Source organism: Argopecten irradians, unplaced genomic scaffold (genome assembly GCF_041381155.1).
Source record: "Argopecten irradians isolate NY unplaced genomic scaffold, Ai_NY scaffold_0859, whole genome shotgun sequence".
NCBI lineage: Eukaryota > Metazoa > Mollusca > Bivalvia > Pectinida > Pectinidae > Argopecten > Argopecten irradians.
The window spans coordinates 1-24,250 of NW_027188326.1; the positions used below are offsets into that span (position 1 = coordinate 1).

Consider the following 24,250-nt stretch of genomic DNA (forward strand, 5'->3'; position numbering starts at 1 on the left):
GTTCCAAAAAAAAAAAAAAAAATTAAAAAATCTACTGTGAAACCATCTGATCATGGACTTTTGTTATTCTTCATGTTTTTTAAAAAATAGCTTGCTTCTCTGAGAGTGATCTCCCCTTCTAGAGACTGTGACTCTGACTCTGTAAGTTTTGGTTAGATCAGGGAAATTTTAGGTAATTATCTAGATCACATTAATTTACATGTTTGTTCTCTTTATAGAGATTTTCATAAAACTGTTTTGTATTTTCCAAGATGTCTACTTGTTTTTCTATAACTGTTCCATCTTCTTTTTGTATTTTGGGAATTATTTTAGAAACAAAGTTTCTATTTTCTAAGTTTAAAATTTTATCTGGTAGGTTTTTCACTCCCTCTTCCTCCCACTTAACTTTAGATCTTATCACACTACCTTTTAATTCATATGACCGAATAGCTCCTAATTCTTTCGTTTTGTCTTCTATTTCTAAAATATTAGTATCTTCACTGTTTTCTAAATCTTGTATGGTCTGTATCAGTTTATTTTCTTTTAAATTTCTTTGCTTATTTTATGGGAAGAAAAGGAGATAGTTTTGCCTCTAATGTTCATTAACTGAGTTTCCAAGAATAATTGTTCATCTATATTAAACTGTAAAATTGAATCATCTATGTCATCAATAGCATTTTAATTGTAAACAGGAAGACAATAATCTTTTTTGTGTCTTGATTGTTTCAGAGGGTTTAATTTTCTCCATGTATATCTTTTTTTGGTTTTTCCATTAAATTATGTGAAAAAAAGAATCAAACATGGGTTCTGACAAATTGGGAGAGGAAGATATGCTTGCAATCCCGCGTGATTAAAAGATTTTGCCCGTCCACCACTGCTAGACAAGCCCACGGCTTGGACCGGTACAATATACTCTCTCTCGAAATGAGATATACCTTTCACACTTGGGTAGGTTACGAAGTAACCGGAAAGAATAATTCCTAGGGTTATTCCAATGTGTTTAACATATTCGTCCCCATTTATTTAGAGCACTTTCATTTATTCTTAATTAAAAGTAGTAAGCAGCCTGAATAATAAAAACCAAAGCACAGTACAACAGTGACACGGGTCAACACACACAACAAGAGCATAACAATCATCCTACTATCTGTTAACTCGTTATATTTTGTACTCAGCCCAATTAGCATAGACTGCTCGTTATTGTCCGCGGATTGTATCTCCACCAACTTACCGCGATTAGATGTTAGGTACGCACTAGGAATGGGAGTTTAGAACGCCAGGGACAAAAAAGAAGTTAAAATAATGCTGTTGATATGTCAACTTACTATGATCCAGATCCTTGGTCATTTGCAAGCATCTGATACTAACAAGAGGCACATGGGTCTTACCGGGTCATCTGACTATTAGCAAAATACAACATAGTCGTTTAAAGATTTTAGCCTATTTGACCCCTGTGACCTTGATTGAAGATCAATGTTATTCATTTGAACAAACTTGATAGTTCTTCATCCCAGCATGCCACATGCCCGATATCAGGTCTCTAGGCTTCCTAGTTATTCTCAAGAAGTCGTCCGAAGACTTTAACCTATTAAACCCTGTGACCTTGAATAATGATCAAGGTTATTCATTTGAACAATATTGGTAGCCCTTTATCCCAATATGCTGCAGGCCTAATATGAGTATCCTTCGCCTTTCGGTTCTTGAGAAGTCGTTTAAATATTTAAGCCTATTTGACCCATGTGACCTTGAATGAATGTCAATATTATTCATTTGAACAAACTTGGTAGCCCTTTATCCCAATATGCTGCAGGCCTAATATGAGTATCCTTGGCCTTTCGGTTCTTGAAAATAATTCGTTGTAAGATTTAAGCCTATTTGACCCCTGTGGCCTTGAATGAAGGTCAAGGTCATTCATTTGAACAAACTTGGTAGCCCTTCATCCAAGCATGGTGCAGACCTAATATGAGCACCCTTGGCCTTTCGGTTCTTGAGAAGTACTTTAAAGATTTAAGCCAATTTGACCCCTGTGACCTTGAATGAAAGTCAATGTATTTCATTTGAACAAACTTAGTAGCCCTTCATACCAGCATGTCACAGGCCCAATATCAGGTCTCTAGGCATCCTAGTTATTGAGATGAAGTCGTTTGAAGACTTTAACCTATGTGACCCTTTTAACCTTGAATGATAGTCAAGGTCATTCATTTGAACAAACTTGGTAGCCCCCTATCCAAACATGCTGCAGGCCTAATATGAATATCCTGGGCCTTTAGGTTCTTGAGAAATCGTTTAAAGATTTAAGCCTATTTGACCCCTATGACCTTGAATGAAGGTCAAGATATTTCATTTGAACACATTTTGTAGCCTTTCATCCCAGCATGTCACATACCCGGTCTCTAGGTCTCCTAGTCATTCTAAAAAGAGTGTTTAAATATTTTAACCATTTCACCTCTGTGACCTTGAATGACAGTCAAAGTCATTAATTTGAACAAACTTGGTAGCCCTTCGTCAAAGCATGATGTAGACCCAATATGAGCATCCTAGACCTTTCGGTTCTTGAGAAGAAACCTCCTAGTTATTAAGATGAAGTCGTTTGAAGACTTTCACCTATTTGACCCCTATGACCTTGAATGATGGTCAATGTCATTTATTTGAACAAACTTGGTAGCCATTTATCCCAACATGCTGCAGGCCAATAAAACTATTTGACCCATGTGGCCTTGAATGAAGGTCAATGTCATTCATTTGAACAAACTTGGTAGCCCTTCGTCCAAGCACGCTACAGACCCAAAATCAGTACCATTGGCCTTCTGGGTCTTGAGAAGTTGTTTAAAGATTTTAGCCTTTTTGACAACTGTGACCTTAAATGACTGTCAAGGTCATTCATTTGAACAAACTTGGTAGCACTTCATCCCAGCATGCTACAGGCCAAATATCAGTACCCTAGGCCATTCGGTTATTGAGAAGAAGTTGTTTGAATGGAAACTTTACGCACAGCGGACGGCGGAAAAGGCGGACGGCGGACGGCGCACGGATGACCTTAAAATTGATATAAAAGTTCCCACACGCCTTAGTGAAATATAAAGGATATTCCACACAAACCAATGTGTTCAATCGAATAATATATGCATACTACGTTGTATTGTTCATGCAATTATGTATATACAATACAAACATGTATTTAGTACGCTTTAACCCCCCATATTGACATCTTTTGAACGTTTTTTGTTACCCTTTACCTTCATATCATTTAAAATTTATGTCATTTTTTTTTAAATTTTAAGTCTGACCCTGGCTGTCGATGGGCCGTTTAGCTCAAAAACAATTACATTTTGCAGGAAAAAGTTCTTCGTTGTGAATCTAAAAGCAAGGAAACTTCTTTGAAAGTTTACCATTATTGTAACCCTATAGAGGTAGGCAGGCTAGTAGCCTTGCTTAAGCCCCAATGATATTATTGGTGATAGATGATTGTAACCCTATAGAGATAGGCAGGCTAATAGCCCTGCTTAAGTCCCCATGAATATCATTAATAGATATGATATTTGAATATTCCCGCTAGGTAAACAGGAAGTGGGGTACCTGTTGAACCTTGACAGAAGTTGTCATGTTAGCCGTGTATTACTATAGTGTATTTTATAAGTATTAGTATTAGTTATTTAATAACAACCATGTATATATTTATTAGCCTGTGTTTAATTCCATAGCGCATTATTGTGGTGTATATAATGTTGCTTAGACCTAGTACCGATGTGTAGTATATGGCCAAACTAGGTGACCGAAATATCAGTAAATTGTTACGGCACCTACTTTGTAGCGACTACGTGGGATGTTCTGGAAAGCATGACAGGACATCGCACGGTCTATGCACGTGTTAAACTAGGTGACCAACTTATTAGTTAATTGTTACCGAATAGGTATGGGTATGGTAGGGACTACGTGGAATGTTCTGGAAGGAATGACAGGACATCACGTAGTCCACACACCTGTTTAACTGCGCAGTATAGTTTGTGCAAAATGTGCATATTGCAGGCGGTTCTGTCCAGCCTCAACTACGTCCAGTCAGAAAATCAAAACATTTCTATTTTGTTAAGCCTGCATCAGGCGCCGGTATGGCTGTATTCTGAATTAAAATTAGTAAATTTTGACATTGACAGTTTATGATGAGCTGGGTAACCTTTGGGGCAAGCATTGTCCCAACGGCACGTGCACTAGTCACGTACCCAATCATTATAAATAGAGGGCCGCAATAGGTCCCAATCAGACGGACACGAGACGGACATTAGACGGGAATCAGACGGAGATTAGACTGAAGACTGAGACTGAGATTTGAGACTGGGTACTTCCGCCTCACATACACCCTACATCCACCTACGTCACCGCCTCCTCTAGGGCCACATATTAGAGAGAGAAAGAGAGAACTCTTGTCTACACTTCACATTGAATAAAAGCCGTCAACAAGCTTCTACCCTACTCCTTGTCGTCATTTCGACCAACACAGCCATCCATACGACGACAAGGTGGGGTAAGGGGTTTGTTATTTGGTGCCGTGGCCAGGATCTTCAATATATAGAAGAAAAGAAAGAACCTGAAGACGAAGACACAGACGGCTAAAGGTAAGCGAAATTTCTCTACTTTGATTAGTACCTCTAGTAGCTGACCATTTTTAATGTTGTTTAGGTATTTAGTGGTATAATTTGGTTTGTTAGAAACCAGGTACTTTCAGTATACATATTTTTGGCAATATTAAAAAAAATATGTCTCTCAATTTAGATGTAGACATAGCCCAATTAACTGAGCGTATGGCAAGTCTAACACAGACAGAACAAAATCAAAATATGCCCCCGATCAGAATATTGCTCAAGACGATAGTGAGGTAGTGTTCAGAAACATGGCACAACATTTTAAGAACTTCTCTGCGGCTATGACAGCGCAGGGAGTTTTCTAGATCGTTTGGTCATTTGAGGGTGACCCCACTAAATTCAAGACCTGGATAAAAGAAATATAAAAATACGCGAAATTAGTAGGGCTAGATGACAGTTAAATCTCTAATATAGCGTATCAAACAAGTGTAGGTTCAGTGGGGGATTTTATCAAACGATATTTAGACGATTTAGAGAGAGATCTGTCTTGGGAGGACCTTAAGAAACTCCTCAAACAAAGATTCGCATCAAGCTATGGTCTTATTACGTAAAACGATACAGAAACAGGACGAAAGCGTCCAGATATACGCTGAACGACTCCTGCAAGTAGCAGAAGACGCGTATCCTGATGCCCAGGAATGTGAAAATGGTATTGTTCAAAGACAATTAGTTAACGCCTTTTGTGATGGGTTGCATTTCGACTATGTTAAGATGAAGGTTATGCGCGAGGACCCAGAAACATTAGAGACGGCGGTACATATAGCTATGCGCGAACAGAACCTTAGGAAAAGGTTCAATCTAAGACAAGACATGAATAATGACAATGACACAGTATTAAGGCCAAGACAGGAACATGTATATGACCCTCAGGTAGCCCCTACGCAAGACACATACTTTAACCTTAGACATAAACGAAACTAACACGAGGCGAGAAGTACCAATGGACATTGACCACACCAGACAGAGGACAGTGTTATAAATGTAAAACAAAACAATATCATAAGACATAGACCACGCCACCAGTACAAGACAGAAATAGTTTTAGGGAAACACAGAGACAGACACCCCTTAATAGAGCCCCTAGAAATAGGTATTCAGACAATAGCAGATATCAGAACATAACCCAAAATAGGTCGTATAGTACAGGTAACAGAGTGCAAACTCAGAACCCCCACAAGTGCAGTCATTAGGTCGAAATAAACAAAGATCATAATTCAGATGTTTTCAATGTAATGAAGAAGGTCACATAAAAAAAGAACTGCCCCCCAATTAAATAGAAAAGGTAGGCCGTTAAACTAAAGACCTCGCTTCATAAGGAAACCGATGGGACGAGGTTGAAAAGAAATAAGAAACATATGTCTAAGAAAAGAGAAATATCAGGTAACCATAGTACAACTGTGATAAAAATAGGTGTAACAAAAATTAAGAGCTCTCTTAGACACAGGTGCTGAGGTTTCTCATAATCAGCAATAGGATTTTTAAGATGTTACCGAATAAACCACGACGACCTAAGAAAAGTAAGCATGACTCTCCAATCAGTCAGCAGTACACCGCTCAAGGTAATAGGTTCAGCCAGACATTTCATTTCAAATAAGACATTTGAACCTTAAGACATACATTTTTATGTTGTTGATGCTGGCATGAACAGAAACTGCATCCTTGGTTTAGATTTTCTTCAAACAAATGGGTGTTAGAATGTATTTTGACCTTGCATGTATGCGTATAGTTAAGACCTATGTTCAATTAGAGGAAGACATTACATATTTGCCCCAATAATAAGTGTGACCACCCACAAGACATTGTTAAGACCGCAAACGGCAACGGTATGTCAGGTAAGACTCCCAAGAACTTTTAAGATACCAGGATCAAAGCTCTTAGAGATATCACCAAATGACACTTGTATATATGATGAACCTGGTTTGACCTTACAAAACGGTGTAACAAAGGTCACGAACCATAGCAAGATACCTATCTTGATACTTAACCAAACAAACAGGACGATTAACCTAAAACGAGGAAGTGTAGTAGGCAAAGCACAGGCCTTAGAAGACAAAGACATTTCAAGTATAACTGCGACAAAAGACGATGACAAAGACGAAGAAAACTTTAAGGAGGTAGATGTACCAGACGAGTACAGTGCTGAGACACTAAAGATATTAAGAAGAAACAAGGATCTATTCGCCAAAAAGGATTCTCAGCTTGGACATACAAAAACAGTTAAGATGCATATAGAAACAGGAGATCACAAACCAATAAAGAACCGACCTTACAGGACACCCCTGAAGAAACGTCAAGTAGTGGACGAGGCTATTGACGAGATGTTAAAGGCAAAGGTCATAGATAGGTCTAGAAGTCCCTGGAGTTTTGGCTTAGTGGTAGTTGATAAGAAAGATGGAAGTAAGAGAATGTGTGTAGATTTTAGGAGTTTAAATAAGATTGTTACCCTGATGTCAGTACCTCTTCCTTTGATAGATGACATTTTGACCCTCCTAGGACACTCAAGATATTTCACTACATTAGATTTAACAAGAGGCCCATGGGCCTTAACGGTCACCTGAGTTAGAATATATAATGAAACAAATTAAAGACATATAAACACTATATGCTGGGCCTTGAAGTTGGTCAGTAATTTATAAATTTGACCTTTTTAGACTATGAAGAGTATTTGCTTCCATCAAACCTGTGAACTTAGAGGTATTTTTTTAAATTTTAATCAATTTGACCCTGTTTGGTCCTGCCCCTCTGGTCCCCCAGGGGGTCATCGAGGACGGATATGGATGTTAAAATGCTATATCTTAGGCTAATAATTATAATCAAGTTTGACTAATTTCCTACGAAAATTGGGCAAATAATGTTCACAAATATGTTTTTCCTATATAAACTAAAGTAAACTTGACCCCTCCCCAGGGGGTAACGTGAGACCCCAAGGTCATATAATTCAGTTTTTTATAAAACACCTTAATCTATAATATCTATAATTATTTGATTCTACTATTTCCAGAATTGTAGAAGATTTTTGAAGTTTTAGCCTATTTGACCCTTTTTTAGCCCCGCCCCTCTGCCCCCAGGGGGTCGGCCAGGACCAATGTGGATATGATATTAAAATGCTATCTCAGGCTAATAATTCTAACCAAGTTTGACTCATTTCCTATGAAAATTGAGCAAAAAATGCTCATTAATATGTTTTTCCTATATAAACTATAGTAAACTTGACCCCCTCCCCAAGGGGAAACATGAGACCCCAGGGTCATATAATTTACAATTTTTATAAAACAAACTTTAAGACCTTTTCATCTATAAAGTGTATTTGATTCTACCATTTCCAGAATTTTAGAAGAATATTTTTGAAGTTTTAGCCTATTTGACCTTTTTTGGCCCCGCCCCTCTGCCCCCAGGGGGTCGGCCTGGACCAATATGGATATGATGTTAAAATGCTATCTCAGGCTAATAATTCTAACCAAGTTTGACTCGTTTCCAATGAAAATTGAGCAAAAAATGCTCATAAATGTGTTTTTCCTATATAAACTATAGTAAACTTGACCCCCTCCCCAGGGGGAAACGTGAGACCCCAGGGTCATATAATTCACAATTTTTGTAAAGGACCTTAAGACCTTTCTATTTATGAAAAGTATTTGATTCTACCATTTCCAGAATTTCAGAAGAAGATTTTTGAAGTTTTAGCGTATTTGACCCCTTTTGACCCCGCCCCTAAGGCCCATGGGGGTCAGTCATAGAAAATTTGTTAATAGGATTAAATGGCCATCTCATACTGATAATTCTGACAACATTTGACTCATTTCCTTTTACAAATGACCAAATAATGCTCAAAAATGTGTTTTCCCAATATAAACTATAGTAAACTTAACCCCCTCCCCAGGGGGAAACCTGAGACCCCAGGGTCATATAATTCACAATTTTTGTAAAGGACCTTAAGACCTTTCTATTTATGAAAAGTATTTGATTCTGCCATTTCCAGAATTTCAGAAGAAGATTTTTGAAGTTTTAGCATATTTGACCCCTTTTGACCCCGCCCCTAAGGCCCCTGGGGGTCGGCCTGAACCAATATGGATATGATATTAAAATGCTATCTCAGGCTAATAATTCTAACCAAGTTTGACTCGTTTCCAATGAAAATTGAGCAAAAAATGCTCATAAATGTGTTTTCCCTATATAAACTATAGTAAACTTGACCCCCTCCCCAGGGGGAAACGTGAGACCCCAGGGTCATATAATTCACAATTTTTGTAAAGGACCTTAAGACCTTTCTATCTATGAAGAGTATTTGATTCTACCACATCTGTGAGTAGAGAAGAAGATTTTTGAAATTTTACTCAATTTTACCCCTTTTGGCCCCTCCCACAGCCCCCTGGGGGGTGGGGACCATAAAATTCACAATTTTGATTGGCCTTATGCCTTAGAAGGTTTGTGCAAAATTTCATTGAAATTGCTTCAGCAGTTTTGGAGAAGAAGTCAAGAATGTAAATTGTTTACGGACATACGACGCACGACGGACGACGGACGAAAAACGACGACGGACAAAAGGCGATAAGAATAGGTCACCTGAGACTAAGTAACGCCCCTGCTGTCTTCCAAAAACTGATGAATATTGTCTTACAAGGATGCGAACAATTCGCCACAGCTTACCTTGATGATGCTAAAATTTACAGTAGGACAGAAGAACACCTGAAACACTTACAAATAGTCTTCAACAAGTTAAGACAACATGGACTCAAACTAAAGCTTAAGAAATGCACTTTCTTCAAGAAAGAGACGGAATATCTTGGCTTTATGATTATTGACAGTGGTGTAAAGCCGGACCAAAAGAAAGTTGAAGCTATTAGGGCCTTACCAACCCCTACTTGCGTGAGAGATGTAAGAGCATTCATTGGAAAGTGCGGTTACTACAGGAAGCACATCCCCAACTTCTCAAAAATAGCGGAATGTCTTACAGAACTAACCAAGAAGTATGCTAGGTTCAAACGGACTGAAGATAAAAAATAAAATTTGTTGAAATGAAAAAATGGACTGAAGAATGTCAGAAGTCATTTGACTGTCTTAAAGAAAGTCTTACAGTAGTACATCTACTAGCATACCCAGACCCAAGCCAACCATATGTGCTTTATACAGATGCATCAGACACATGCATAGGAGCTTGTCTTACACAGAAGACAAAGGAAGGTGAAGAAATACCACTTTATTACTTGTCACATAAGCTTAGCCCAACACAGCGCAGGTGGTTTGTGATAGAGAAGGAAGCATTTGCTGTGGTATATTCTCTTCAGAAGCTTGATAACTACTTACACAACAGTTCCTTTGTAATAAGAACGGACCATCGCCCACTTTCTTACATATTCTCAGACAAGAAGACATTGAATAAGAAACTCTCCTTATGGTCCCTTACTGTAGCGTCTTATAATTGTAAGGTAGAATATATTGAAGGTAGATTTAATTGTTGCGCGGACTTACTATCGAGACTACCAACAGATACAGGAGAAGAAGCTGAGGATAAGCAAGGAGAAACCCAGGAAACTAAAGACAGCCAAGAGACTTTGTCAGTAGTACAGTTGATACTCCAGACGATATTGTTAAACCTCATATGGATCTCCCTAAAGACATAGACATAAGAAAAACTCAAGACAATGACGAAGACATATCAAAGCTGAGACTTAGACTTTGTAATGGACAAGCAACCAAGAGTGAGGAGGAGCGCTTCTTGGTTGTAGATAACTTAGTGTATTATTTGTCAAACGCGGAATCAGATGACCCGGTCTTGAGACTTTACATTCCGAAGGAACTTGAAGGAATGGTGATAAGACAGTATCATGATTTCCTAGGTCATATGGCAGTTGACAAAACATATGACGTAATAAGAAAGAAGTATTATTTTCCTTTGTTATAGAAGAAGGTTCACCAACACATTGAAAAGTGTGTGACTTGTCAGATAAGAAGTCACAGTAACTCTCATCCTCCTCTTCAAGACAGCCAGATACCCCATACCATTTTGCTAAGGTAGCAATGGATTTGTCAGGCCCTTACCCCCAGACATTATCAGGAAACAAATACATCGTGTCGTTCATAGATGTTTACTCTGGCTTTCCGGAAGCATTTCCAGTCCCTGACAAATCAGCAGCAAACATTGTACATCTTATCTTGGAAGAACTATTCCCAAGATATGGTAGCGTATTAGAACTGGTTACAGATAACGGTTCAGAGAATATCGCTAGATCAGTTAAGGAAACAGTAGAAGCATTGAATATTCACCATGTTACCACTTCTTATTATTGCCCTCAGTCAAATGGAAAGGTGGAGAGGTTTCATAGAACGATGGTAGACATTTTAGTCGAGAAGATCAAAGAAAACGTAAACACGTGGGATCTTTTCTTGAACCAAGTCTTGGCCGCAGTAAGATTTCATACCAGTGAGGTAACAAAGGCTTCGCCTTTCTTTCTGCTTTATAACCGCGATGTAGTACTCCCCTTGGACACAATCTTAAAACCAAGACGGCTGTATGCCGGTGAAGAGTTACACAAGATCGCCTTAGAGCAGCAACATAAGTCCTTTGTGTTAGTGCATAGACACATGAGACAAGCGAAGAAGAAACAGAAGAAACTCGCTGATAGGAACTGTAAAGACGAGGATCTTAAGACAGGAGATCCGGTTTACATAAGAAACCATAAGCGTACCTCAAAACTGGACAATAAATGGACACCTTACTATAGGATTATAGAGCAAACTGGACCAGTAAGTTATAAGGTAAGAAACCAGCTTACAGGTGAAGTCACGAAGACACACGCGAGGCATTTACGATTAGCAAATGTTGATGAATGGGAGTTGCCCAAAGATATAGGTCGACCTTTAAGGAAATCGACATATGTAGTCCCCCCTGAGAGTAGTTCAGAGGAGTCTGAGGAGGAAACATCCTTAAAAAGAGTCATAACATATAAAAGACAAGAAAGGTCAGATTCGGACTCTGAGGATGATATTCCGTTAATGGAGCTAAGACAAAGGCTCCGGACCCGAGAATTGGACAAAGCTAGTCCTATTGATTCAGATGATGAACTTATACCCTTATCACAATTGAAAGGTAAGTTAAAAGAAAACAATAACGCTGACACTCAGACAGATGACGATGACGATTATGATGATTTTGTAGATGTGTCTAAGACTTGTGCTGCTGACATGGAGATAGATGCGGTAAATAAATTAGCAAATGAAGTTACGCCCCTAATCTCCACCGCAGTAGATAAACCATGTAAAGATGATAGACTCCACAATAGAAAAGATGAAGATTCTAAGAAAGTTAAGAGAGATATATCAAGAGACTCTGAGGACAATTCAGAGCTATTTAAAAAAATGTCTGCAATATTTTCTTCGTGATCAATAACGAGATTCATTAGTGAATCGTTTCTTATCGTTTCCGAAAGCTTTTGTTCTTAATCTAAATCCTTACGAGGAAGTTCTTAGAAAGTTAAATAATAGTCTGTCAGAAATAACCAAAAGCATTCTAGCAGAGTCAATAAAACACCATGAAACATCTAGAACAAGATTAAGTCTTAATAACAACCTTATAATACTGAACCATGAAGTTGGTTGAAAAATTTACGAAATACACAAGACTTTCTTCAGTCAGAACTTACAGATTAGGACACTACATCAAGCAAGAACTAAAAGAGCATTAATTCCTATAATAGGTGAAGCACTGAACTTTCTGTTTGATACTTTAGATGAAGGTGATATTAATACAATCAAAACTAACGTAAACCTATTAGACGTAATCAGGTCAATCTTCAGCATGCAGTAAAGTAAAGCTTAACAATAATTCATGCTGCACAAGGTCAAATCACTGTCATATTGAGGGCCGCTATATCATTTTGTGAGGGAGTTTCCCAAAAACTCATCTCGTGACGTCATCAACCTTCAGCCACCACACGGCTGTGCAGGCAGGCTATAAAGTATTTACGGCCTGTGTTTGTTGTGGACACCACGGGTGTCATTGTTTGGGCCATTAAAACAGACTACAACTACAGGGTCTGCGTCGATTTGCAGCGTCTGACACTACCATTGGTTCGTGGGAGTAATCGGAAGGGACGTGTGCTGAGACATTGTTTATCGTGTGAAAGTTAGAGCGAATATGGTGTGAATAGGTTGTTGTTATATCATTTCTGTAATATCTGTAAATATCATCTTCCAATGTTTCGGACAACCTTTTTCTCTTCTTCATTTCTAAGGTTCAACATTTCATTTGAATGTGATTACAATGTTCCATAGACCATGAGAATATATATATGTATCTTTATAAATTGTACATGCATTGCAAAGATACAGGACCGCTGCGAACAGTGTACATATACTTGATTTGAATGCTGAATAACATCATACAAATGATAACAAATGCACATGCAAATTACAAAATATTTTATTTCTACATCAAATAAATCACGCAGTATAATATATTTTCTGTTTAAAATAATTTATTATCAAAACGCATATTACATATTGCCTGAAAAATTTGCATCAATCTGATTTAAATCATGTCTTGCTTCCCACGTCGTTCCATGAATTACTTTGTTATGTTAACGTGTAAATATGGATATATAAAACATGTATCTCAAGTTGTTTAAACGTTTAATAAGTCATATATATACTTATATAAAATATCGTACAGTTAGTAATCAAATCATTGTTCTTAATTCACAGAATTGTGTGATCATCGTGTTCATCATATTGTACGGCTATTTGTGACCTAAATAACTGTTCTTGTTAGAATTGTCTGCTTATTAATTTTTATTATACTTAAAGAGTTGATTTCCTCATTACTCAAGCAGCGATGTAGAATATATGTACCAAAGGGGGGACCATATAGTTTGCTATGAACTTGAAACTAAACAAAAATTTTTTTAATGATGTAGGACAAACGTAGTACGTGGCTTGGTGCTTCATTTATCATTTTTATAAAATGAGTATGACAGACATTCTCATGACCACCGTAGTTAGTAATACTGGATATGATTATGCATTATTGAATATATGTATATGATAATTGTGTGTACGTATGGGGATACTATAATAACTTGTACATACATGGATTCAAAGTTTTTCGTACAAGATTAAATAATATTCTTATTCGCTGTCGTATATAAAAAACTTTCTTTGGGCAGGTATATATGTAATGTATGAGTTTAGATTACATTGGATTTTTATGTTTCATTATTGTCCATTTGAATGTGTGCAAACGTTATTTTTTATCAATAGTTAGTCAACTAATTTTAGAATGTAAAAATAATGAATTTAGGGGGTTTTCTACAGTTTTAATGCAAAATATTGAAGGCAAATACTAAAACAGAATACAAATCCATATACGATATACAGTATAATTTTTAAATAATGGTTACAAAGCAAAATATACTACATTAAATTATTCTATATTAAAAAGAATATTGATAGGAAATCATTGCAGACTGCAACATGTGAAATAGTCAAAGGCGAACCGTTCTTATTTCGTTTCCACGCACTAAAATTTCGTTCGCACGCAATATAAGTTCGTTCGAACACAATAATATTTCGTTTCAACGCAATAATTTTTCGTTCCCACGCATATAATTCTATTTCATTTCATGTCCGCTCCCAGCCACCGAAACGATGACACTTATTTCAAAGGGAGCATGTTTAAAACAAAAACACATGTAAAGAAACGAATAATATACATGTAAGACATTTATAATGATTATGGAAAAATATGATAAAAAACATATTTCACTATTTACATATTTCAGTAACGTTATATCAATTCATAGATCTCTCAAGTAAGACTTGCACTAGATGGAGCTAGTTATATTAGTTTAAGTTACATTTTGTTTAAGGCACGATCGGTTTTTACATTAGGTGTTACTCATCATTTTAATTATTAGATTATTTATCGCAAGACATTAATATTTTGATTACATTTTCGCCACCAAATACAACATATCTACGATATCAACTCCAATTATTTACAATATGGCCTAATCTTGAATACTGAACTATCATCCAGTTGTAACAGGAAACACTTTCAGAGAGGAATTTGATAAGAAGATAGCCAAATTGACCATAAATAGACCTGATTCAATGCAAGGAGTTAATTTTCCATGGCTTGGTTTCAGAGAAAAAGTATTATCTAACAAGGGTTTTGATATTTCTAAAACAAGAGGCCCAGAGGGCCTGTATCGCTCACCTGTTTTTTTTTTAGTAATTACCACTAAGACTCTGACAATAAGAAAATTAGCAAAATTGACTCCAAAAGTTTAATTTTGAATCACAACCATATAATGATGTTATTGATACCATACAAATATGCTGTCTAATACATAGGTTCATATAGGAAGTAATTTATATGAAAATAGTAGCCTAATTGACCTTTTTGACCCCGCGTCTATTGCCTTCTAAGGCCCCGTGGGTCAGCCCTATAATTGTACAATTTCAAATCCCAACCCTTTAAGGATGCTACCATTGCATTATGGGTGTTCTTTCATGCTTACAATTTAGTTGCAAAGAAGAAGTCGATTATATTGAAATAGCTAAATTGACCTCTTTTGACCCCACCCTTCAGGTCCCAGGGGGTCAGCCCCATCATTTGCAAAATTTTGAATCCCAACCCTATAAGAATGCTACAATTGCATTATGGGTGCTATCCCATGCTTAGTTGCAGAGAAGACGTCATATATATGGAAATAGCCAAATTGACCCCTTTTGACCTCGCCCCTCAGGCCCCCACGGGATCAGCCCCATCATTTGTACAATTTTGAATCCCCACCCTATAACGATGCTACCATTGCTTTATGAGTGCTATATCATGCTTAGTTTAAGAGAAGTCGTTTATATGGAAATTGCCAAATTGACCCCTTTTGACTCCGCCCCTCAGGCCCCCGGTGGGTCAGCCCCATCATTTGTACAGTTTTTAATCCCCACCCTATAACTATGATACCACTCCATTGTGGGTGCTATCCCATGCTTGGTTTCAGAGAAGAAGTCGTTTATATGGAAATAGCCAAATTGATCCCTTTTGACCCCGCCCCTCAGGCCCCCAGGGGGTCAGCCCTATCATTTGTACAATTTTCAGTTAGTAGCCCATAAGGATGCTACCAGTCAAATTTTGTTGAAATCCGACCAGCGGTTATGGAGAAGTCGATTGTTGACGGACGACGGACGACGGACGCCGCGGTATCCCATTAGCTCACCTCGGTCCTTCGGACCAGGTGAACTAAAATTCAGGCTTACACATTGGTCACATGTTAAAAGGCACCCTCTTCACATTATTCGACTTAAGTAAACTAATTCTCATTACAATGTAATATGTTATACATTATACATGATCATATTTCATAAATATTTCGTTAACCGTATAACTCACTTTGAATTCTTAAACTTAATACAAAGAAATTGTTGGAAACATCGTAAAATTCTATTGATTTTCTAAAATTAAACATGTAGCAACCTATTTGTATATGGGGTTGAGAGGTCATGTAGTAATATTTACATTTTCTCTGTAACCCCACTATGTAACCTTAACAATCACTGTTCACCAATGCATGAACTGTCATCTGCTTATGTTGACGTTAGTATCTTTTGACGTCACATTTGTCGTGTCAGTAATCACGGAACATGGCTGTTCCATCCTTAACGATAATGAATTGTTTATTGTTTTTTCCTCTGAATGGTAATAATAGAAAATTTCGTGTACATTGCGCACCAGTGTAATTTGCACTTACACGTTTTGAGGTTGAAAACCCTGAAAAGGTTAAATCAATACATTTAATCGAAAATAGCTCCTATGTCAAATAGAAGGGATTCATCGTTCAAGATAAAATCTACTACTGAATGTTTTCAATTAAATTAAATCTCATTTGATGCTTAAAGAACCGCATCACAAAAACATTTATTAAAAATTTTATAACTTTGACAGTTTTCTAAAACCGATTTTAGAGCTAGCAAGCTAATTGTATTAAAAATATCGGGCCATTCTGTGTATTTCATTTATTATCAGCAGGTTTGGAAAGCTCGTTTTCCTCAGGGTCGCTATCGGGCAAGGGATCTGCTTTTTTGGTGAAATCGACAATTGCATAATCATTCCTGTTTTCAATTCCATGAATCACAACTTGCCGGGTTCCATTCTGCTGATCCTTAAATTCCAAATCCAAGTAGATAAGTCCATCCTTGTTCTTGAAAAATGAAGGAATAAACATGAATTATATGTAAACAAACATGTTGATGAACACGTGTGTTAGTGTTATTTTGGACTGAAGAAGGCCCTATATAGTGGCTGAATATATATTCAATAAAAATGGTTTTTGATTTTACTTTGTTTATATTTATTTTGGCCTTTCATTTCGGATTGTTAAATATACTAGCTTGATACCGTTTTTATCTCATTATGAAACATGAATTGGATATATCAACTTTATTATTTTTTCAAGAATAAGGATAAACATTCTTTTCACAGAAAGCTTTATGGAAAATGGAAAATTATGAAGCGCACGATTCAGAAATATTCGTAATCATATTATACAATTTTTGTAAAAAAAGGATGACTGAAAAGATGTAAGTTCTAATGTCATAAAAGTTCTAAATTGTTATAAAATCGTCTTGTTTTTTACTTCATGGATTGATTGCAGGACAATGCGTCAATTGGCTGTTCCAAAGGCCTTTCAGAAGAAACCCTTACGTTTTTAAAACTATTATGCATATTCTTAGAGAGAAAAATATTCAGGATTATTAACGTAAGTGTCTGTTTGATTTTGTTCCAATGAGTGAATTTTAATAGGGTTTAACTATATCTGTTACTCTCCGATGGCTTTAGAGTCGAGTAGGTTATACCAATTTTTTGTGATGGGCTGCGCCAGAAAGAAACCTTAATTGAATAACAAAATAGAAACTAAAACCATCACGCTTCATCTTTTTTTTTCACGCTACACATTGTCTTTTAGCTCGAATGAAGTTAGTGGAAAAATATTCTGTATATCTTAAGGCATTTCGATCAAATTGTCAATATAATGTCATTGTACCCAATTTGATACCCTAATCGAGAAAATACCTGAAACATTTGTGTTGTTAAAGTTTACCTCATTTTTCAGTGGTGATACCAAAGATGCATCATTTATTGATAATTACGCTTCGTTTTATGTAACTATTTCTGTTATTTTCTCCGAAACATAACTTTGAAATTGATAACTTTGTCTGAAACGTGTGAATCCCTAGAAATGTGACCGTGCGACAATTACTTTTTGAACTATAATCGTGCTTTTTTTTCAAAGCGTAAGCCCTCTCCAAATGAAATTTTATTAAATAATGAAATTTAAGATTATATAACCACTCAACAGAAATAGAACAAATATAGTTGCCTCACATTATTTGTTTTATTTAATCAAGTGCAAATTGCTTTTTGTATAGCGTTATTTCACCATCTTGATTTTTCCTAAAACTGTTACTAGATTCTAGTATCTTGTAACTTGATTGATCTATAATTATGTTTGTAGTATTTTTACATTGAATTTTTTTTTTTACAATCATTAAAAATCATTGATAGTGTTCTTATGACATATACACCATATTGGAACAATATAGGTTTTGGTGAATGCCACAGGAAACTTAATTTAAAACATTGAAATATCACATAAGTTATTACCTGATCTTACAGGGGTACTGAAATAGCGCAGGTACTGTTGTGAAAATACTTGTACGATGATTACAGTAAAATGTATAACTGTATTCCGTATAACTCAGTAAAGTGAGCGCTACTACACCCCTTTATATAGTAAAATCACAAAAATCCATATATATTGATTTTTCTTACTTTCATACATTTTTTCTTGCTGGGTATCAGTTTGGGTACACATCATGTGACAAAACTAGAAATTTCGACACATGCTGTTAAACGTTCCAACAGTAAAAATAAGCACTGTAATAACAAAAACAAAGCATCAAAATAAAGTTTGTATGCTCTTCTTCAAAACAAAACAGAAAAAACTGAAACACACCAAGCAACACATGTCATATAAGAGAAATCTGCGTGTATTGGTATCAATTCGGGTACAATGACGTTATACATTGGCAAAAAGTATGGATACCATATTATGATTCAATATTATTCAGATCAATATTTACGATTTCTTTCAGATGCACAAAAAAGCAAGTGTTTACCTTTTTCCTAGCAATATTTGCCTTCTGTTGTTCGATTTCAGCATTAGTATTTCCATACATCTCGTCAGATTTTCCACCAACAGCTCCAACGTTTTCGTAAACAGTGTCGGCTGATGGAACATTAATATATTTTTAATACCTTGTTTTATATCATGAAATAGATATGCTGATTTGTTTTAATTGATTTTATCCGAATATTTCATTCAACCTGCATTTGATAGAGTAGTTATCTACATGTCAACATTTATCCGACCAATTCTAGATTAGAGAGACGTAGTATGGTCAAATTGATTCGACAGAGTATGAACTCTAAGAGTCTATCCAACTAGAGCCTATCAACATTAAAACTGGTCTGAGACGAAATAAAAATAGTTTTATATTGTATAGACCCTTATTCCACTCTCAAAGCGTCGATATATTCACCAGCATATTATGCAATTTGTATATATACACATATATATATAGTTTAACAGTTTTAAAAGTTTAAGTACACATATATGTATACATTTATTTGTATATAGTAATGTCATATCATTTATTTTTATATGCTGTATTACACTGTATTGTATATTTATTTCTACAAGAAGAGGGCTTTTATAGCATTGATCTGTTGCCCAATTCCTATTATCATATCATCAGACAATGCAATATTTCAATTTACAATTCGGATTGTATTCATTATAATGTAATAGTATAAAGAAGAAAACTGATTATATATAAATATCACACTTCCATATGGCTTGGCACATCTTATCCCTTATCTGAAAGTTTGACTGATAAACACCATGCAAGAATCGTGCTTGATAGCCACCGTTTTATTTGTGGGTTATCATATCCCTGCTCAGACATCAGACATATGTCTACAGTGTGAGTAACGGAGGTAGGTCTATATTGTCAAATGTCGTAAATACAGACAACAATAACACGTTTGGAGACGGGATATAACAAATATGGTTCAGATCGTAACAGACATATAAAGCATGTATAGTTTCAAATAAAAACTAGCCTAGCTGGCAAACTCTAAATATACGGAAGACTGGGACTTGCATAATTAAGAAATCCATTACCGCTTTGACACATGAACAATTTTCAAAGGTCCAGACACATGGTTTAGATTCGAGAAAATCATTCGTACACTGACCCCAGCAATGTCAGTATACAGACCAGACTATTTATACATCCAATATTTTCTGAAGAGGTTTTATCGGAGATTGAATAAATGCAAAACAAAATATACATACAGAAACATCTAAAATGTAAATTATTTTACGATTGAATATATTAAAAAATGGGAAAATAAAAATTAAATTATTGCATGTACAATGTAAACAACAATAAATAATTGATACAAACCATTGAAATCTGCTGCCATAAGTTTTTGTTTCTTTTTTCCTTTACCCTTTTCAACTGTTAAAAAAACGATTTAGGTGTAATACGTTCCAAACAATAAATCACACCTGTGTAATTTAAGAACTATACAGTATGCAAATTGAAAAAAAAAACAAATCATAATATATGTCGGATTTCAGATTCAGATTCCCATGTGTGTCAAAAAAATTAAAACTACATGTATGTGATACCTGATATGTAAATTCAAAAACATAAAGTTGTAAGATATTTCTGTTTGATATCCCACTTAACTGTCTCGTTTTCGTAAAACTAAAGTCATATTAATAAGACTTAAAATGCAACACAAATATGCTAAAAAATGTTTAATATTAATACAGTACAGTACCTATTACATCCTGTAACTATATACATTGTAATTATATTCAAATGATTCCACTGACCTTTCTTCTTCTTCTCTTTTCCTTTTTCCTTCTTCTCTTTCTCCTCTTTATGAAATAATTTTAAGGACAGTTTTATCATATTTGTATATCACAATTAAATTATATGTGCCGTATTTTTCATACTCACGAATCAAGATGAGCTTTTAATATGTTATTCTTCACCAAAAATTACCAACTTTTTGAAAATTACAGTACTTTCAAAGCATAGGTTTTAATTTTACATGTACAAATAAGAGCTGAAAATGATTTTTGGCAGTACTGCCAAAAATAATTTATTTACATCAATAGTGAAGTGAAAGGAGACCACGAAGCATACGAAGTATGTTTTCATTTAAATTTATTTAAGGCATAAAAACAACAATTTTTCAGTATAAAGTTTCTGTGTTATAACTAAAGTTTAAAAGTAATCTGAAGCCATTTGAATGGTTTTTACAGCTTTATTCATCAAACCTTATGGTTTTTAATAAATTAATGATAAAAAAATAGTATGTCAAAATTATCGCCCAGTGACGGCACATACATCTTTAAACGAGTTCAAATTTTCTTGAATACATGGAACTGGAGAGAAATACAAATTTTCGAGAGTTTAGCGTTCACCGTTGTGAGAAACGCTCTGTAGTTACCAGGTATGTCTCTTGAATGAGACTTAATGCTTAACATAAAAAGAGTGAGACGACTAGTTTGTAAGTATAATGTGAAAAGTGCTTGTTCTGTGTCTCTATTGTACGATGGCCCATATCAGACGGCATGGTAACTGCTTGACTAAAATGTAGTCTTACACATATTTGTGGTGATTACCATGACATCTGCTTTAGTAAAAAGCACTTGCCAACATGTTTTTGTCATTTTGACATCTGCTTTACTAGAGTAACTGCTTTGTCATCCTTACGCATGGCCCGTATCAGTCGTATATTTAAGAGTCGCAAATCTACTATTACAAACAAACATAACACTCCTAAAACACGAAACACTCCGCATACACGGAAGGCAAACCATGCATGACCCTAGTAGTCAGCAGGACCTAAATCTTGTCAACCAACTGTAAAATTGATAAGATACGTTATGATACTGATAAACTTTCCTGTGTTTGTAAGACACTCGCAAAAGCGAGATGTGTTGTATAAATTAAACAGTTACTGGGGTCAACAGTTGCTTGAGATATTGTTTAAGTTACCTGTTTTGTTTCAAATTTCCATTTGCAACTCTTAAATAACAGATGCCGATGGCAACGTATTGGTTTCTTCAAAAGTGACTTTCTTATAAAGATATAAAGAAAGCATAAAATTGCGAGAGAGCTAACACAATTTAAAGGACAAAGTGGAATTTTTAAAGAATAAAACAAGCACCTTACTTTATCTTGAAAATTATATCCATGATTTCACTTACTTTTCTGTACTTGCGCATATAAATCTCCACTACCCGCTTCGGGCTCCTCAACTTTTCCCTTCCTATCTTTCTTTGGAATAACCTCAGCGTATGCAGCAGCAGGCATTTTTTTCTTTTTCTTCACCTCGGCGTACATATGGTCTCCGTCATTTGAACCTATGTTTGCAGTTGCGCCCGCCTCTACTCCATCATTATGATCATTCGCCAAGTAGGGTCCAGCAGATTCATAAAGGACATTCATTTTTATTCCATCTGCAATCAGTATTAATATAATATATATTGAAAGTGTATTAAGAAAGGAAATATATATATATCACTATATATCAGAGTAAAATACCAATGTTTTATGTTGAATTTTTAAAACTCATAAATAATCACACATTACCTTCTTCGACATCATCAGGTTCCTCCACTAGGGCTACATTTGATCTGAAATAAATGATGACCTATGAATAAATAGAAGCTAAGAAATCAGCTTGTTAATACATATCAAGTTATGATCGTTATGCATTGTAATTATTTGGATTTGTTTTCTAGGATTTACTTTGTCTAATTCAGAAGTTACAAAGTGCAGTGTGACGCTTTAAATTATGAATTACTTTCTTAATAATTTGGACCAGAGATCTTTAATGAGATCAGCATCTATTCTGATTGCCTGCTGATACCGCAGGCGTTTGAATGGTTGGAATGCCCCGAGGGTACGCATCCCTGTTTTCAATCAGCAGTCATCTTTATTTTTTTCTTTTACGCATAATATCCGAGAAGTTATTCAACCGCTTCAAACCCCTTACTAGTGGCAGTTCATTGTTTTTGTCCACATGCCGTTTTTTGGGTCAAACCCGCTTAGGCTAACGGTTGCACTACTTTGCATTGACAATGATTATTTCATGTTTTCAAACACAAAATGGATTATTAGAAATAAAAAGGTCACCGTTTCTTGTGGTCGCCATTTCAATTTCATTTAGTTATTGAGTTGTTCTTGATATGTGTGGAAGGGCATACATGTTTTATTTAATAGTATATACATTATACTTATTTTCAGGCAAAAATTTCAGTGGCATAATACCATTCGATGTTATCAGACATGCGTTTTGCAAGAATCGTTTGAATTGCTTCTTATATATCATTATAAGATGTGAAGGTGATTATTTGTTGAGTGCAATTGGTTTAACTAGCAGACTACTAACTTAACAAAGTTGAAAAAAAATATCAGTAACCAGTGTTGGTTCTTCTGACTAATGTGGATATCTTGTGGTACAAGAAAATTGCATTTGGTATTTTTGTTTAAAAGCAATCTCATAATCCATCTTCTGTTAGTTTTGAAGTTCACCAAGCATTTTGGATATATGTAAGTACATGTAAGTCACAATGAAACCATCCGCACCAACTTTCATTAGAACTGGTTAAATACATATTCATCAGGGTTTTTCAAATATTTGGGCGATTCAAACTAAATAGCTTCGGCGATTTGTTTTGATTATAAATAATGTATCTAAACATCAAGATAGCATTAGTGTATAAAGCATGATTTACTGACCTTGTATGTGAATCTGTTTGTTTCCCTGCCAAATAGACAAAACAATCAATGTTAGTAATAGTTTTAATTGATTTAAAAAATATCTAATCCAATTAAAGTTATGATACAACGATTTATAAAGACATTTTAGTTTTGGATAAAAACTCTAAATATGATAAAGGGTTTTGATTTTTTTAAAACATCTAATATTTTCGAAACATCTGTACAACAGATGTGATATGTAATGGCTAACGGCACGTATGAATGTAGGTTTTAACTTTTATATTACCATGACAAAAGATCTTTTTATTTTTGAAAACCCAATGTGTATTAGGTTTCGGATCGCATCTCTTTAAACACACCTTCATACAGTACCACAATTCTGAAAAATAGAAACTGGGCCTAGCGTCAACATTTGAAAAGTATCCCACTTCGTTTCGGGGACATGATTAAACATTACCATAAATGGCTTTATAGGTATATATTCCTTGGCATGTACCATTTTTCCGTCTCCGTATACAGTAAAATAATGGACAATAGGAATAATTATGAGAAGAAGCAGCGACGGATCCTCCGGCACCTCCAGCAATGGCTGCTAGATTTTCCTGGACTTTCCATCGCCTCTATTGAAATAAGTTTTAATATAAATACATTTTAACATTGTAATTGGTTTTTATGTTTAAGTTTTTGAGTTGTATTTGTCGTACATGTGTACCAAGTTATTGAACAACTACAATTAAAGTACTCTTTCCTCCGCCAAGAAACCTGGC

General features: G+C 35.5%; 1 protein-coding gene across 1 annotated transcript; it reads right to left on the bottom strand.

Moving 5' to 3' along the window:
* Positions 1–14,364: 14,364 nt before the first annotated feature.
* LOC138313706 (PHD finger protein 20-like protein 1) lies at positions 14,365–23,988 on the bottom strand. The gene is made up of 8 exons (XM_069254041.1): positions 23,980–23,988; positions 23,502–23,526; positions 22,350–22,393; positions 21,965–22,216; positions 20,579–20,623; positions 20,142–20,195; positions 18,789–18,898; positions 14,365–16,810 (listed from the first exon to the last, which is right to left on the bottom strand). The coding sequence occupies exons 4-8, from the start codon at positions 22,203–22,205 to the stop codon at positions 16,622–16,624; spliced, it is 639 nt and encodes a 212-aa protein (XP_069110142.1). The 5' UTR covers positions 22,206–22,216; positions 22,350–22,393; positions 23,502–23,526; positions 23,980–23,988; the 3' UTR covers positions 14,365–16,621.
* Between the last annotated feature and the right edge of the window lie 262 nt (positions 23,989–24,250).